General features: G+C 41.7%; 1 protein-coding gene across 2 annotated transcripts in view; it reads right to left on the reverse strand.

The window, feature by feature from the left end:
- SLAIN2 (SLAIN motif family member 2) overlaps positions 1-13,751 on the reverse strand; it is a 36,391-nt gene extending 22,640 nt beyond the window's left edge. The window contains exons 1-2 of one of the 2 annotated variants that reach the window (XM_075091550.1): positions 13,158-13,751; positions 3,414-3,562 (exon numbers count right to left, since the gene is read on the reverse strand). In XM_075091550.1, coding sequence (XP_074947651.1) covers positions 3,414-3,562; positions 13,158-13,516 — 508 coding nt within the window. In that variant the 5' untranslated portion in view covers positions 13,517-13,751. The remainder of the gene's footprint in view (positions 1-3,413; positions 3,563-13,157) is intronic. The other variant, XM_075091551.1, reaches the window with a different exon arrangement.
- Between the last annotated feature and the right edge of the window lie 4,663 nt (positions 13,752-18,414).

Consider the following 18,414-nt stretch of genomic DNA (forward strand, 5'->3'; position numbering starts at 1 on the left):
AGATAAAAAAACATACTTTTGTTACATATAAAAAGTATGCTCTGGTACATGATGAAACTTTATACAGTAGAGCAGTTTCCATCCTAGCTAATGTGAACTTCTACCTTCCTCAGCACTGTATTTTTTCCCCATAAAAAAAGCTGGGTTCAAACCATTTTCCTGGCCTAGACTTCCTAAAGTTTCTCCAGCAGGGATTTCTGTAACTTAAGACGACATTACTATTTTCACAACAACTAAAGATATGGTCTTTATTAGGAGTGTCTGACAACATTAGTATGACAGATAACTCATTTGAACATTAAAATGCTATATTAGATGAAACATTAGCTTACAAAAGATTACACATTAGCTTTCAAAACACCAGATGGGAGGGTTAATGATCGACATTTTTATTTTAACATAAATTTTCTTTTATAATATCAGAAACAGTATGCAGCATCTAATTTGTTTTAGTCAAGATTTGGTTAAATTGGTCTTGAATCTCTTTTTTGCTCTAGAAAATAGGAATAGAATAATTTGAGTGCAGAAAACTCAAGCTTAGATGGTTCAGAAGTTCTGCTGTACAAATCAGGTGCAATTTTTCCAAATTCTAGAGACCTGATATTTATTTTTGTTATGATTAAGTGACAAATTTATTCTAGCAGTCCCCATAGTAATTCAAAACAATCATTAGCAAAGTCTATCACTGAGACCAAAGTTAGCTGAATAACAGTTGGTTTTGAACATGCTCAATCCTTAACTGAAAAGTTAAACTCACTCAGCATGGAAAATATGACAGTTTTTACACATACAGCCACACAGCTTCCCCACCAGCTATACTGACCATGCATTTGATTTCAAATATTTAAATAAAAAACACTGCCTCAGTAAAAACTGCAATATGACCAAAGTTACTCTTTTCTAATTCTGTGCAACTATGTATTAAGAAAGCATCTTTGCCAGAAATTCTTCCACCTAGTACTTTCTGTTCCTGAAGCTGCTTTCTTGATGTGCTCTACCCCTATAAGATTTTAGGCCACCCTGTGGTGGTAGCCAGGGTTTCCAGCCAACATGAATCACACACTTGCACTTTTCAGCAGGCACTTGAGGCATGGCGAAGAGGTCTGCACCACAATACACCCAGGATTCCCTGTAGTCTGAACATGCCTCCAACACTGAGCAAGACTGCAAGTGTAAACGCGCACTAACTAGCAACAAGGCACTGTGTATCCTGTGTTCTCAGTAACTGCCTACAGTAACATGGAGCTGAAAGCCACTCTTCCTTCCTTGATTATCATGGAATGGAAGCGATTACTTTATATGAAGGAAAAGGAAAGCGTGGAATATAAGAGTGCACTTGAGACTGAGAAACAGCAAAGAGATTAGATTGGACAGACATAACAACAGGAATTGACAAAGAGGAAATATTTAAGGCAAAAGAAACGTCAACAAGGATTCAGGAAAAAAATAACAGTAGTATGAAAAGCCTTATCCACAGAGACTGGAACTGAAATTGATAAACTGAACCAGCGGATAGTAATAGGTTAAAGGATAGGTCCATGAGGTACGAGTACTATGTAAAATACAAGTCATAAGATATTCCATAAGTTGTGGAGTAGGAAACACACACAAGGTTACAAGCAGCACTGCTTGCCTTCTCCAGTGGAGCTTCCTGCTACCCTATACCTGTAAGTAGGCTGGTTGCTCTAAAGGAAAATTTTCTTTTTTTTGTTACAATTTCAGTTTTCCATGCAATCTGCTCCAAACAGGGGTATTAGTGCCCATCTCTTGTACAGGTAATATTTTCCCTTATTAGTCCTACAGATGATTTGCAGTATTCTTTCAAGTATCACTGTCAGAGGCAGATTCTCAGGTCTATGGAAAAGAAGAGGTAGCTGCCTAGACAAATCATTTGAATGATCCAACTTTCAAGTTTGTCCACTTCATAGGGAAGCTTCCCGCCACTCTGCTTCAACTATGACTGAATTTTTAAAGATACCCTAGGGGCAGCAGAATTTGTGGTTCTTCTGGAAGATTTCTACTCAGTTCTGAAAAGAACTTAAACCATGTACAGAATCATTCATGCTTAACCTAACTGCTATCCAGCCCTAAATACTCAGTAGCATTCAAATTCCCAAACTTGTATCATCATTCATAAATCCCCGATCTGGGTATTTTTCATTGTTTTGAACTCCAGTCTTCGCCTGTAGCAAGCTATATATCATGTTAACTGTTCAGGAAAATTGTTAATAGACTTTCATCAAGACAGCATATACAAAGCTCAAGAAATAGGGGAAGATCAAAGGTGGCTCATACTGAAAGCACTTCCACAATTATGCCCATGATTTTGTAAGAATAAGAAATGGATTTCTCATGTGATCTACCAGCAATATTTTCAAATTTTATTATGAACAATTTTAGTACAAACCAGAATAAAGACTGAGTTGCTCCAGAAAAGAATTCAAGGAGAGGAAAAAAGTTACAGTTAAATGAACTGTATGCACAAAGCTTATGTATAACCATGTAAAGGAGCTCGTAGTTGGGAACACTCCTGGAACTGCATGTTCACATGTTCTTAGCTCATGTCCAGCCATTCTGCTAACTCATGAAGATAACAGTTAAAAAAAGATAGCTCACACACAGTGCAAGACTGCAAAAAATGGAAATACAGGGAGATAATAGATAATAGCAAGAAAGTTATCTCAGCATAACTTTTTTTACAAAAAATAAAAATAGGCTCTAACAAAGAAAGGAAAATAAAGCAAGAAACCAGACAAACAGAGAATTCTAATAAGAACTTCAGCGTTTTGCTGCTGGTTTGACATCAAAAAGGCTGGAGAATGTAGGCTTTCATCCTCACAGGGCCAAATGCTCAATCCTTCTCCAGTTCTAAATATAACCAACTAATTTGTATCAAGGAAGAATCATGAACTCTAAACTTTTTAACCTGACTGTGACAAGATCTTAATTTACCAGGGATGGGAGGAAAATAAATCAATATTACCTCCCCAAAGTATTCAAGAACTTCAGCCTCTGTTTCCTTAGATTAAATAAAATAGCTCATCTAGCAGAAAACTAAGTTCTGTATTAACATACCAACAAGCACCTAAAAGTTTTGATAGTTTAATGCAGGCTTCTATTTTAAAATAAGACAAGAAAACCTGATATACGGACATTGTTTCTTCCTGTCCAAACTGTATCTATGCAGGTAACATACAACTCTGAAATCACGACTCATGGTCTAATGTGTCCTTTCATTTTATTAATACAGTCCAGAAAATTAATAGAATTAATTACTGTTTGCGAACTATAAAGAAAACTTCAGATAGAAGTAACTGCCACATCTCACCCTCTTCTCTCACAACTATCAGCTAATTCTAACTATTTCAAAATAAACATGTACAACCCAGTGGTATTCATATGCAGGAACTCACCTGACATTGTTTGTTCCAGCCTGTGGATCAGCGACTTCTTAGCACTTTCAATGTCAGGACTTGGGTAATCCAATACCTGCCTGCACCAAATTAATGGACTGACACATTTTTGCACAGGAGTCAGTTTCTTTTTTGGGGACATATATAACCTGAAAAGGAGAAAAAAAATCTATGAGGACAGAAAACGGGTGTAAGATCAGGCACATCACAAATACCAGATACTATGCTATTTCTATTTTTATACTATATCTACAGTACAACCCCAAAATAAATCAACAAGTTTTACCTTTAAAATAACTGTTTTGGATACCATATAATACCAATAACATATGGCTATTCAAGGACTTCTGGCAAGAAGAAATGCCTATATTGCTACACTGGGATATCTTGGGGGGGGGGGGGTGTGTGTGTGTGTGGAACAAGCCACAAACCAAAACCCCCACACCAAAAAAAAATCTTCACTTTTCAGACACCGTAGGTACATGGACAATTTCACTATGTCACATAAATGTACAAATCAGGATTAATCTTTTCAGATGTAAGTAACATTCACCTGAAAGAAAGAAATAAAGCACTATGCAATATGCAACTGCTGTTTTCCTAAAACACAAAGATCTAGCAAGTTATAAGCATCTTAATAGCCAAGGAACAGTGCTGAAGTGCACCAAACACATCTACGATTTCAGTAGCCTTGAACAATGAATGTTTTACTTTTACTTATAATTTGTATCCTAGGACCTGATCCTGTAGTTTTCCTTTGAACACACAGAACAAAGCGACTATTTCTATTATACAGGGTATACAGTCAAGCATTAAAAACAAGGAACAAGAGATAATGCCCATAGGAGGGTAGAGAGAAACAAGGAGATCATATTGTTCTGCAGGACACACTGAGGCCTTTGCCAGTCAGCATCTCCATTCATTCATTTTAACATCAGCATTCCATGACTGAAGAAAAGTATTCCAGAAATCTAGCCGAAAGTTTTCCTTTAATTGGTTCATTGAGGGAGGGGAAAGTCATAACAAATATCTCCACTTTGTGTGATTAAAGTCTTATCTTTGAACTAGAACCAAACTTGGAAACATGCTTCAGCAAAAGACAACAGCAAACTGCAAGATCTACAGCTCTAACTAGGGCTTATGCATATGCAGAAACAATTAAATGAGTGTTTCTTCCAAGACTAATGACAGACTTCATACACCAAGCGAATATGGTTGCATGCCACACACTAACTTAGGAACATCTGACAGCCTAATCAGACGTGCTTCCATACAAAATTCTTGTTTCCTTTATGCTAATGACATCAGCAACACAGAAGTTATTTCCCACAGCTCTATTACAAGATTATTAGCTGATCCTTCCTCTGTAATTCTAGAACTTGAACTCTGTTTTATAAACAGCTTTAAAAGATTATTATTTTTAATTACTACCCTTAAGGTCACTTCTTATAAAAGCTTCCCCAAAAGTATGCTTATAAAACCACCACGAATATATCATCCAAAACACTGATCACTGTTTAGAGCATGCTCTGAAACACTCTTCCCTCATAAACACTGAAATTAGACAGCAATGTTTCCAAATGCAGGGGAGAGAATTTTTATTAGCTGCCAGGTTTTCAAACAAAAATTAAGCCATTTGTAACAATGTAAATGGCCACTGCCACATACTATAGTCCCTGTGGCTTACCCTCTGGCCGGTACCACGCTGGTTGTTAGAACTGATTTTGCAGCAATCTTTACAGGCACTCTGCCCACAAGAAAAACTAAAAGCCCATCACATATATATAGCCCTGAAGATCCTTGGGAAGCACAAGAATCTCTCAATTTTTACAGTTCTATGTAAACAATTACACAAATCGTTGTACATTCTGCACTTATCTGCATATAGTTAAAAGTAATGTTTAACATTTACTAGCTCTCTAACACTTTGAATTTACTGTTGTCTTAGCATTTATTTGCTTGTACTCTTTTCTGTCCTAAGGTACATTTACACAATACAAAAGGGTCAAAGGCAATAAAGGCAACTTTTGTGCTGTACAGGGTAGACTCGCTCCTAGCTCTCTGGATAGCTGACATGCCACGCTGTGTTTGAGAAGTTCCATGTGCATTTGAAGTGTTTACAGTAATACCCAGTGTAACAGGCAAGAAATTAAAGTGCATGCCCTCCTTGAAAGACACACAAAGGGATTATCTTCAACAAACCTATAAGACTACTCTAATCAAAATAGCACCTGGTATTTTAAGCCCCAACACATTCTTTTCCTCAGTTTCCAACTGTTGCATTTGTTTCACAAGTAGTTTATTTACTGAAGCAATCCAGGTTCCAACAGCTCCCACTTTTCCACCTCCCTTTCTAACCAAACATACATTGCAGATTCTCACACCTCTTTCCAGTCAACTGTTTTTCCTTTAATGGCCTTCGTTTCACACCCTGCATTTCAGGAAAATGCAGAACTTTAGAATATACGTATTTCATGCAACTCCACTACCTCAAAACAAACAGATGTGCATCGATGCAGTAACACAATGGCTCTTTCAGGACAGTTTCTTGCACATCATGCAGTTACTAAGTCTCATTATTATAAAGCCGTGATCTTAATTTCCCATCTAACAAAGAGCAGCCAATCTCCAGTTTTGAAACTAACTTAATTCCACTTGCATTGCCTGATTTGGATTAAAAAAAAAAACAACAATACGACCAACAGCAAGGCTAAGAATCAGAGTGATGCTTCTACTACTTCTTTCTCTTTTCCCAACAGCAGGAAGGGAAAAAGAACAGAAAGGAGTTGATGAAGCAGGTACCAATCACTTCATATAGCTAAATGATCTTCTTTGTCAAACTACTGTTTGACTCAAAAGATATACATCCTCCTTAGTTGAAGAGCTTCCCAGAAGAGCTTCACTCCCATGTGTACTCATTAATGTATTCTACAACAATGCAATAGCACTGACTTGCAGCACAGCAACTTCAAGATTGAACATTACCAGTGTGACTTCATACATCTCTAAATACTACATCACTTTGTCAAAACAGGAAGTTGAAAGTGATTGAGGAACCTGACAGCTTACAGTTACCACCTTACTACAAATGTTAACACACCAGAAACCTACACTCCAATTTCTGCGCAAGAGTATAAAGACACTACAATTCAGTGACACAAGGTCAAGTAAAAGAAAACAGTATATAAAAAGCAGCCCAGGAGCTTCGATCTATTTTGAAACAGCATTAAGAAACCCAGACACTGATTCTGCTGCACACAGTAATATTCCCTTCCTTCAGCTGTCACTAGTCAACTATGCCACAGCAGCGCCAATGTGAAGTTTAAAGCAGTCGCTCTGCTGATTAGCTCCAGGAAGATGCAGCACAAAAAGGGCAGAGCTTTTGCAGAAAGACTACTGTCACCACAAGCTCACATGATAACGTCAGCCAAATGGGGCAACCTGTAGCATGCTGCACTGGGACATAGCTGAGTTGGAAAAGGCTTTGAAGGAAGAGGCCATGACATTGAGGTAGGAATGGAATACCTGCATAGGTATTGCCTCACCTGAGGAACACCTCCCAGTGCATTAAAATCCAAGAGGCTAGTTGCCACAGGCATGAATCCAGAAGCCAAGATTCTAATCAGCAAGAAAGGAAGAATTTTTTGTATCGAAATCCTTCTACTGCTCAGTACACGAAGGAAAACATGCAGATGAATATGAAGCCACAGATCTGAATTAGAAATAAGATAGCAAGTGGAAGGAACTTGAGTTAGAGCTCGTTTATTTTAGCTACATTAAGTGAAAACTGGCAGGTACAATAGAGGCAATGAAACAACAGAACAGAAAAAACACATTGCAGGCAAAAACAGAGAAAGAAACCTGAAGAGAAGATGTGAAGAAAAAAAAGTAGAAATCTAAGGAAAGATCAGTAAGAAATTCCCCTAAAATGCATGGGGGAAATTACACAACAAAAAGCTACTAAAATAAATAAATGAGGAGACAATAATGCTGGTCAGTCTTGGAAACCAAGAATTTAGAACACAACAGTGTCAATCCAAACTCTTAGATCCATCTAAAACTTTCAGCAGATCCTCTTGAAGCAATTTAAATATGTTACATTTTAAGATGGATTTTGAATAAACAGCTACAGGTAAGGATCTGAAGACAATCTCTGGTTGTAAAGGAAGAAAAATATGCAAAAACCAAGTGACATCCCTGCACGTATCCGGCCCACAGATTTCCTCTTTCCTCCTCCACCAGCCCTGCAAAGTTCCTATCCTGCAGTTGTAACTGACAGACACATTGCTTGGCCTGTAATTACTAATTTGTTGGTATACTTAACTGAATGTTTCTAGTTCTAAGGGATACATGAGTTACAGCAAAACTCCATGTCTCTCAAAATAAGGAGATGAATCTACAAAAAGGCTCTGACAATCTCATTAAACCTTCATATTAAAGCTGCACGTCTCAATTACATGATGCGATTTTCAAGTAGAACTGGAAGGATTCAGAAAGGTTGCAAAGTGCAAATGGGAACAACTACCTTCCTGTCCCTAACAATTAAAGATAGTTAGCTGCGCTCTGGCTAGTTGCTGGAAATTACAGCCATTATTCATTTCCTCATCACAAAAGAGCATGTTGCTATCTGAAAGGGATGTTGCAGAACGGGCAAAGGGGCCTTCAAAAGCTTTGAAGACACCACCATGTAGCTTCCCCAGAACTGTCACACAAACTCTGCACAACTGTCCATTGCTTGAGAAGCTTTTCAGAAGGAATTTGTTATGAGCATATATGCTCTAACGTGGTATTATTGATACATGGAATAGAGAAAAGTTGAGAAGTTCTGTGTCCTATTAAGTGTGTTCCAATTATAAGCCTGCTTACTTACTAGGCTTGAGAGTTCTACCAACCCTGCAAAATGTAGAAATGTGAATCATGCCTAAACAAGACATGATTATGAGATAAATTTCAGGAATACCATTAAGACAATAAAGGAAATTCGTACCGAAGCTTTCATAATATCAGAATATAAAACATGTTTAAAAGCCATATCACATCACACAAGGAGTTAGAAATGGAAAAAAGTTCTTCCTACAATCCTCAAACATCCATTTCACAACAATCAGCTATCTCAAAGACATTACTCAAATGGAATATTATTTTATGTTACACCAGTTGTTCATTTGACAAACTGGTAACTTCTCTAATCCTCAGTCCTCTCACATGCCTCTCTTCAAATTATCTTCCTAGTTTGAGAAGCCATTATCTGAGCCTGGTTAAAAAAAAAAAAACTTTAAATCAGATTGACATTTAATCTGCCACAAAATGAAAAGCATCAATTTCTCTTTTACTTAGGTCACAGGGCAGGCATTGATCCGAACTTGTCCAGTTTCCAGGAGGCCTAAACCACATTAATACAATGGCATTTTAGCAGCTGAAGAGGAAATGCTGCAATGTAATTTCAGCAGTGGGAGTTCATTCAGGTGCAGCTCTATCCTAAAACACTCACCCTACACTTTATTAGATCACTATGACAAACTTCAGGGTTCTGAAACATAGTGTTCAAAGGACATGAAGCAATATGAGCTGAAACACAATCATTACAGATGACAATCATGTTTTCATACTCAGGATCTCAAAACAGCCACTTAGGCCAACTCACTGGAATGGATGACTAGAACAGAAACAGAGTATTAAAAATAGGTGCCAATTTAATAGAAACAGCTACTGAATGAGAATGTGTATAATAGTAAAAGTATTTGCTTTCCACTTTACCAAACCAATATGAGGTCTTCAAAAGCACCAAAAATATTACTTTGAACTATTAATATAAACTACCCACCAATAATTTCACTTTAAACACACAGTAACTGCCTTTTGTTTGTAAATTAAGTCAGTCAGCTGTTAGTTATTTCAGCCCTACCAAGGAGACTGTAGATTGCAGTGACATAAAAACATCGCTAAGTGCTAGGCTAGCTTTTATAACACTGTCATTTAAAAAGGACGCAACTGTTTTGAAGTTTGCTGAGCAATTATATGCGCAAAACAAATACACAGCAAACTCTATACTCTTTCATGCACATACTGCATATACATTTTGAAGAAAAATCAGTGTGTGTTTTCCTCATGTTTAAAAGAAAACTCCTCAGAAAGTTTAGGTAAGTGACTGCGTAACAAGTTACCACAAAGTCACAGTGGATTCGCAGCACATTAACTAATCTACAGTAATTGCCCACGTGTGCATACTTATCCCGCAATAAACTCGGGACAGCTCACTTTTAAAAGGAAGCATAGCAAGCCACCTTGCGTACTGTTACTAAGTTGTCTCAAATGTGCTATACACATCCACACCCAACCTTACCCAGCAAGTCAGGCAAGGAGCTGTATCCCTCGTCCTGCCTTTCTGTCCTCCACTCTGGTCTCCCTTCCTGCCCTTTTGGCTTTTTAATTAATTTAAAAACCCTATTCAGGTTGAAATTTGAAAAAAATTTAAATTCAGTCCATTCTGGTTCAAGAACAGCTAAATAGAACACCCATAGAACAGATAACCAAAGTCACTGGTAACTTCTTGAGGAAGCCCCAAGGAGGCCTAAAGCAAAGTCTCCGTGGGACTAGGTACAGCTCAGTACTGTGTACACACACACATGTGCTTATTTGCAACCTTCAGTACCCTTAGGAAGAAGTTTTCAGCATATTAAACAGGATTCAGAAGCATATGGCCAAGAAACTCCATCTAAATTCACTGAAATATTTTTAGTAATTTACCATATGATTTGAAGATGGTCTCATATGCTAAACTGTTTAAAACCTAAAATGTATCTGGATTTAACTAACCACAGTGAAGAAAAAGAAGCAAGAATATGAAGTCTCAAAGTTCACTAATACCGTAGTGCTGTTTTAATAGCTAATGCTGGTACTAAAGCAGTAGTATCAAAGTTCTTTTCACTTGTTAGTAATTTAGGCTAGTTCTACCTTCTCCTTTCATTTTTCACTTTGCACTTCTGTCCTGTGTAGACTTATCTAAAAGCATCTGAAGAATTAAAACCTAAGAATGAGCTGATTAACTCCAAAATGTAGATTTAAAAAACAAAATGTCACATTCCAGTATCAATTTCAGTCACAGTATCAACTGTTCCATCTTAAATTCACAGCCAAACTTCACAGCACTAATCTCATGTGAACATTAAATATAAACCAATGTAATTTTAGCAGTGAAGAAAATAATTTCTTCTGTCACTACAAGGCCGCAGACAATTTTATAATGGGGTTTATAAATACATGGACTGAAAAGAATGCCTGTAATCCATGAAGGAGAGAGAAGAACAGAGATAACCAGTGCCCTTCATCACCTGTTATCTCCCACAGCAAGGTCCTTCTGAAATCAAAAGCTTCCTTATGTAGATAATCAAAACAGGCAAGATGAATAAATTTTTAAGGCACAAATTACGATTTAAATTTAGATTTTTTTCCATGTGAGGTTTCCTCAGCTGGCAAGTGGTCTTTGATTTCTACAGTGGTATAATTCCATAGTTTAAACAGGATTTTGGGTTAAGCAGTAGTGACCCAAATCCATCTGAACCTGAAAGAGTTCACATGAGGTCTAAATTTCGAGTACATTCACTCTTTCACTTGATTCAATTACTTTTTTAGTAACCTTGAGTAACCATGGCCTTAAAGAGTGGGATCTTTATGAAAGAATTTAAGAGAAATCCACGTATATCATTCCTCCTATTTTCACAGGCTTAATCCTTTTTTTGATTGCTCCACTAGCCCTCTGAAAATTTCCAAATTCATTTATAACAATAACCTCCACTCATCAAACATACAAATACAAAGTCATCCTACCTTCGTAAGGAAAGAAATGGTTTTAGAGTATTTGGTACCTTGATGGTTGAATTAAATAGTGTTCAGAAATGCCAGGAGTTTGATTTCCACTTATTGGGGGGATGGGGGGGGGGAAATCAATCTGTCATTAAGTGCACATTAAACTATAGCATAAAAAGACAGCTTTTCTTTAATTACATGGCTGTATTTCTTTATATGTATGACAATACATAAATTTTAACAACTGCTTTTTTCTAGGTATATGTGTTTGTGTCTCCTTCATTGACCCATGTCTGACACTGAAAATTAGTATTACGGTTGCCAAAATATTAGGAAAGGAATAAGGCGTGCATTTAAGTCTTCTTGTCTTTTGAGGACTAGAACTTGCACAGAAACATGACTGAGGCCACAATAAGAGGCAGCATAAGTAACGTGGCAAACACCTGACACCAGCAAGAGCAGTGCTCAGTGAACTACGCTGTCTGCCCACGAGTGTCCAGAAATGCATAAATGAAACCACACAGCATTTATACTGTCACCATATGCTCTGTTGTGACATTAACTTTCACCAAAGAGATGCATTATGTTGCCCATGATTTAGCATTAATATATAAAATAACAGCTACTGTCACTAGAATTCATGATATTCACAAATTTGGCCATCCCACTCCAAACTTGCTGTGCAAATTTAGTATATTCTATTTCCCTCACGTGCTATAAGCCAGTAGATTACAAAGCATAAGCTGAGAAATAAGAGTAGCTGCCTTGCACGGATTCATCATCTGGAAGATGATGCCTTACGTTAATTTAGTAAGTTCGTCTTGGATGAGAGTAAACTTATGCTCTCATACTTCTCCAGTGGATCAGGCTGGATGTCAGACAAATTACTTCTCTGAGGAAGTACACACACATTGTCTCCTCCCTGAGCAACTAAAACATCGCTCATGCATGGAATCATTCCAGCAGTTTTTAAAGATGTTTCTAACTCTGAAAGACATTTTTGTTTGGTTGGTTTTTCTAAGTTTGCCTGCATGTTCACTCCAGAAAGAAACCTTTCTTTCAGAAAGGAAAGACAGACAAGCCTACAACCAGTTCAGACTGCTTTTGTTACACTTTTCCTCCCTGTAGGCGCTTCCCTTGTTTCTCTGTTGACACTGTGCTCCTCCCCACTATTTCTTCTGCAGCTCCAACGCTGCTCCTCAACTACTGTCACAACAGCTGGAGAACAGCATGATGTTAAGAGAGAGCAAACCTTGATTCTCAGTAGAAGCTCATCCAAGTGTAATAAAGAGCTGCAGGAGTTTCTGCTGGAGCAGCAGGGTAAGCAGTCCATTTAAAGAGAGGAACTGCCTAAGGTAAACTGCGGTCCTACATCGTTCTCAATAAATGGAAACACCTAAGGACAATACATTTATGAGATGAAGGAATATGTTACATTTACTGCCTTCACAGCTGAAAAAAGTCAAGGCTTAAAACGTGTTTGATGCACATCTGAAGAAGTGTAACAGTACCTGTGGGCTAGCTCTGCACTACCCCGCAAATTTTTCACAAGCCTCTGAGCACCTACACACGTTCTGAACTTGTGAACACTCTAGCAACTGATTCTGCAGCGGAACTGGAGGCTGCTCTGGTCTCCAAGTGACCCGATGCAATCCTCTCTCAGCGGCCGAACAAAAGCAGAGCCGTAGGCCTCCAGGGAGGTGTGATTTGACGTGCACAAACCGAGACACCCTTCCCCTGCGAGCTTCGGCACACCTTAAGAGAGCTAACCCCTTCTCCCAGGCCGGAGGGCGAGGCTGCCTCCCTACACAAAGCCCCGGGACCACCCCCCACGCTAGCCACGCGTCTGCAGACGGCCCCTTCCCCCCGGGGGCGGCGGAGAGAGGCGCCCCCACCTCACCCCGCCCCAGCCCATCCCCGACGCGGCCGCCTTCTCACCAGCCGGTCTCGTCCTCCTCGCAGCCGGCCAGCCGCTCCAGCTCCTCCGGCCTGAGCAGCGCCGCCTCGTCCAGGAGGCCGTTGCCCTCCTCGCCGGCCGTGCCGCCGCCGCCGGGCTCTTCAGGAGGCGGCCGCCGGGCGGTGGCCCGGGGGCTGAGGCAGCGGCCGTCGGGCGGGGAGGCGGCGGGGGGCGGCGGGGAGGGCCCGCTGGCTAAGAGGCGCTTGGGGCTGGCGGGGGCGGCAGGCAGGGCGCCGTGGCGGCTGCGGAGCTGCTCGTTCTGCTTCTCAAGCTTCTTCACCAGCTCCTGCAGCTTCCGCACCTCCGCGTCCGCGTTCACGCCCGAGCCGACGTCCTCCATGGCGCCCGCCGACAGGGGGGCGGCTGCGCGGAGAAGGGCGGCCGCGCCGCCCCGTCTACATGGCCGAGCGGCCCGTGGCCGAGGAGGAGGAGGAGAAAGAGGAGGGCTGTGGCGCGGGGCGGGCCCTGCTGCCGCGGCCACCGCCTCCTCCTCCTTAGCGGCGCCGGCGGGTGGCGGCGGGGGCGGAGGACGCGCATCCGGCCGCCGCCATCTTACCGCTTCCCCTGGCCTGGCCCACAGCCCTGACGTCATGCGCGTAACCCGGAAGCGTCACCGCTCGCCTTGGCTTCTCCCTGTGTTGGGGTGGTGTGACGTTGCTGGGGGTGGGAGGCAGAGCCTCGCCCTCGCCTGCTGCCGTGTTGAGGGGCTGCCCTGGCAGCCCGGCTCCGGAGGGAACAGCCGGGCGTGGCCCGCTCCCCTGGCCCCTCCTTTGGGCGCCGCGGGTCCCACCCAGGAGTCGTTCGGGAAGCCCCGGGACACCTTCCCAAAATGCTCCGGAGAGTCACCCGAAGGGTACGCCGTGTACCCCTGGTCGCTCCTGGCGATGGGCTTCGGCCCTCTGTGTGCAACAGGCACGTGACCCGCTTCCAGAATATTGCTTGAGCCCTTCATGTTGAGCCCATATTAATACAAAAAGGGACATGAAATGGCCATCTACAAGACCACTCTTACATCTGTAGGTTTAAGGAACTAGTGGGTCTTGAGGGTTTGTGTCTCCAAACTTCAGCTGCTGTCATCGTGGGGATGGTCTGCCCTCCCCCACCGCTGCTGTGAGACAGTGCCCTTACTGCTATCCCTTTGCAGTTTTATTCCTCTTCCCAAGCTCCATCTACTCAACAGCTTCATTTTGGAGGCAGTATTTGCTGGGGGAGAGGAAGAACACCAGCAAGTGGGCTGGAGGAGGGCTGGAGCCTGCAGGGGTAGCATTTACCAGGCTCAGGGGAGGGAAGAAGGGGAACAAGACGGGTGCTCGGACCTGCGGGGCATGCTGAGAAGGTGCGAAGCTTGGGGCCGTAAATGCCACACAATTGTGTTTGCGTTGTATTAGGTATGGTGCATGGACTGCTGGGATGTTGAGGCTGCCAGACATGAGTCTGCAGCGTTCTTACATATGGGGACGAGGACACAGTCACTTCCTTGCCATATGCAATACTCTCCCTTTATATGTTCAAAGATTACATTATCTCTTTATGTACTGTGTTGTTTGATGGTTTATGCTGGGGTGGTTATCCACTGTTAGTGTTGGGTGCTTGCCAGAATCCAGGCCTTTGATACATAAATACAATTTATATCATTGTTTCCTCCAAACTGATATCACCTTAACTATTTAACTGTATTAAAATACTTCTGGGCTGGCATTTTTTAACAAAGCAATTTAAATTACTCTTATGGCAACCTGTCTTCATTATCTACTAGGAAAACAAACCTTTTATCAACGGCAAGCTTTACCACAGATTTTGTATAATTGTCACAGTTATAAAACTATTAAACAGTTTTGGCCCATGAGCTGAGACCTTTGGGACTTTGCTCATTGATGCCACATTAATAACCATCAATGGTGACCCTTGGAGACTGATCTGGAAACACACTTGTAAATCCAGCTCATTCTCTCTTAAATCTGTATCATTTGGTACCAACTCAAGTGCCTTAAGGGAATCCAGATACATTCTGGGAGCACAGTTACTTTATTAACAGACCTTACTGTTCTCTAAAAGGCAAGCAAAACAATAAAAAGGTTTTTGACAATAATGATCCTCTGTGACACTGACACTTTCACTGACACTGCTGACAACTCAGTGGTTGGTAGGTGTAATAGTGATCTTAACCGATGCAGGGAAGCTTATTCCAACTTAGAATATTTATAGCAGGACCACACAATATAGTTTCCTTATTCTTCTTTAACTATCCTCAGTCCAAATATCAGTGGCACGATACACCGTCAGTCACTTGCATTAATCATGCTTTTATAATAGCAATAGAAGTTCGGTCTTTTCTATACTGCAGCTACTGGGATCAGGATGGGGCTGGTGGCTGGGGCTGGGAGGGGGACAGAGTGTGAAGTGGGGCTGTGACGAAGGGCTCTGCCAGGGAACGTAGGGAGGCAGCACAGAGAAGAGCTAGGACCAGAAAGAGCCCGAGGCTCCTCGGAACTGCTGAGTCAAACTGCAGCTGCTCTTGGTGGCTGTGTCATGTTTAGGGGCCTCCTCTGTGATGTCATGCAGCAGCTCTGAGAGCCCCCAAGGGGTCCGTGCGCTGCCTGCACCCTGCCTCTCCTTTTCCTCCTCCCTTCCTCTCCCCAGCCCATTTTACGGTCTGTCCCCCCGATTCCCTACCCCAGCTTGCTGTCCCCTGCTGACACCATTACTTTGCTGCCTGCAGCTCTGGCAAGACAGCTCCCTACACAACACGCTGGCCGTGGGTGTGTGGAGGGGGGGGTGGAAAGTCAGAAAAAAACGTTTGAGAATTGCTGAGCCATCTGCTATTTTTACAAAGAGTAAAGGCAAATGAGATTAACAAAGGGAGTAACTGGTTAATAGTCACCATAGTCTGTGCTTGAGTAACGAACGAGGACCGTTATCCTGCTTTCTCATCCACTCTAGTGCTGTGAGTGCCCTTCTCATGTTTCAGGAACTGAGGAGCAGCAAGGCTTGGACCAGAAGGCTCCCATTAAATATCAGGTCAATAATGGGCTTCCATGAGCTTGTCTGTCATCAGATTCCAAGCTTGCACTGGCTAGCTGTGAGAGACCACACCCGAACAGAGGCCCCTGGGTGATGATACAAAAATAGCATTAACTGATAGTAATGCCACAAAAATGAAATCTTTCCACCATGTCACAAGAGCAAGAGAAATTCCTGTGCATGTGAAATTAGACCTGTTGCAGATTTTTTTATGAGCAGCTGCAGTTTGTGCCCATGCTGTCTTTTCCACATATATGGAGAGGGAAGGGAAAAGCAGCATTTCTGCAGCAGTATTTTCCAGATCTCAGTACCTGCATGGGTGCTTCTCTTCTCTCACTTGGGGCACATTCATAACTCACGTGATGAGAGGAAATGAGGAGCACTCCCTCCAAAGGAAAAGAAGCCCAAGCAAGGCTGCCGTATCACTCAAATAATTCAGCACCCATCCCCCTGACAAGTTGTTCCTGAGAAAAAGGGCACCAGGAGCCTTCTTTTTATGGTCTTTGAGCTCTTTAGCATGGACAGCCCTGTGGTTTGTTTCTCACAGCTGTGATTCGCTGCATTGTTGGTTTTACATCTGGCGAAACTGTTAGAATCTGACTTTGAAATCTTTATTTCAGTGGTCACCTGGAGAACAAAAGATACCTCAGGGGGAAGAGTACATGAAGATGTCAGATGCATGGTGGGAAGTTAACATTTGTAGCAAATATTTAACTTCACGCCTGGAAAACTAGACTGGTTTTTAAGCGGCTTTGTTTAGTCTCCTGCAGAAGGTTGTTGCCTGCCAGACTTCTCAAAGGAGGTGTTCAGCAGGCCCACACATGTTCATGTTAGGCAGTGTTTATCTAAACCTTTGACAACATAGAAAGTACAATTTGTCATTACAATGTATAGTATGTGCAAACATTGTATACACAGAGGAATAACTATGCTCCTTTCATAATATGTCCTTTTCAGAATTCATTTCAAAACTCTTCAGCTGGTTCTGCTGAAAGAACCAACAACGTAACTTCAATTATTTATAAAAGATATCCCTGAGTATATCTGGCCTCATCGGTGGTGAGACAACACACTTAGCACTTCTGGTTGGACTTGGGTTATTTGGAAACTCAAAAATACAGTCTGTCTCTGCGCACACCTTCAGTAACTGTCCTCTAAAAACTGTGAACAGCAGCAAGCTTTGTAAAGACATCCATATGTCAACCCACTTAAAAGTCTTTATAAATAATTTTTAAAAGGTGCTTACTACTGACACTACCATGGGCGAGAGAGAGACCCACATTCAGTACACTGGTCTCCTTACCAAGTTACAAGCCTGCCTGAAGGGCAGGCAAGATTCCAGCCAAGTTCTCCCATTGAAAGTACATCTATCTTTGGTATCATCAAGTATAAAATGTAGCTCTTTAGCATGAATTTATATGCCTCTTCTTTTTCTGCATAGGAAAAAAAGATGTTAACATTTTGACCACAACCACCTTTAAACATGTATTTTATGCTCCAAAGCTGGAGCAAGAGCAATTCTAGGGTGCTGCACAGATTCCTAATGAGGCTGGTATTCATGACATGCCATGTGGCTAGAAAATGTATGAACAAGTATGTATTTAAATCTTTATAATATGTATAATTAATTTACTGATGACTCTTTTCAAAGGTTATCATCACAATTGAGCATTGTAAAAAGTCTTTCATATGACAGAATGAGAGAATGGCTGAGGTTAGAAGGCACCTCTGGAGACCATCTGGTCCAACCCCCTGCTCAAGCAGGGTCACCTAGAGCTGGTTGCCCAGGACTGTCTCCAGAGGGCTTTTGAATATCTCCGAGGATGGAGACACAACCACCTTTCTGGGCAACCTGTGCCAGTGCACAGATACCCTCACAATAAAATAAAAAAAAAGTTTCCTGATGTTCAGAGGGAAGCTCTTGTGTTTCAGTTTGTGCCCACTGCCCCTGGTCCTCTCACTGGGGACCACTAAAAAGGGCCTGGCTCCATCCTCTTTGCACCCTTCCTTCAGGCTTTTGTATATGTTAATAAGAACCCCCTGACTGAACAGTCCCACCTCTCTCAGCCTCTCCTCATAGGAATGGTGCTCCAGTCCCTTTATCACCTTTGGAGCCTTTTGCTGGACTCTCTCCAGTAGCACTATGTATGTCTTGTTTTGAGGAGCCCAGAACTGGACACACGACTCCAGGTGTGACCTCACCAGTGCTGAGCAGAG

This window comes from Phalacrocorax aristotelis, chromosome 4, assembly GCF_949628215.1.
Source record: "Phalacrocorax aristotelis chromosome 4, bGulAri2.1, whole genome shotgun sequence".
In the NCBI taxonomy this organism is placed as follows: domain Eukaryota; kingdom Metazoa; phylum Chordata; class Aves; order Suliformes; family Phalacrocoracidae; genus Phalacrocorax; species Phalacrocorax aristotelis.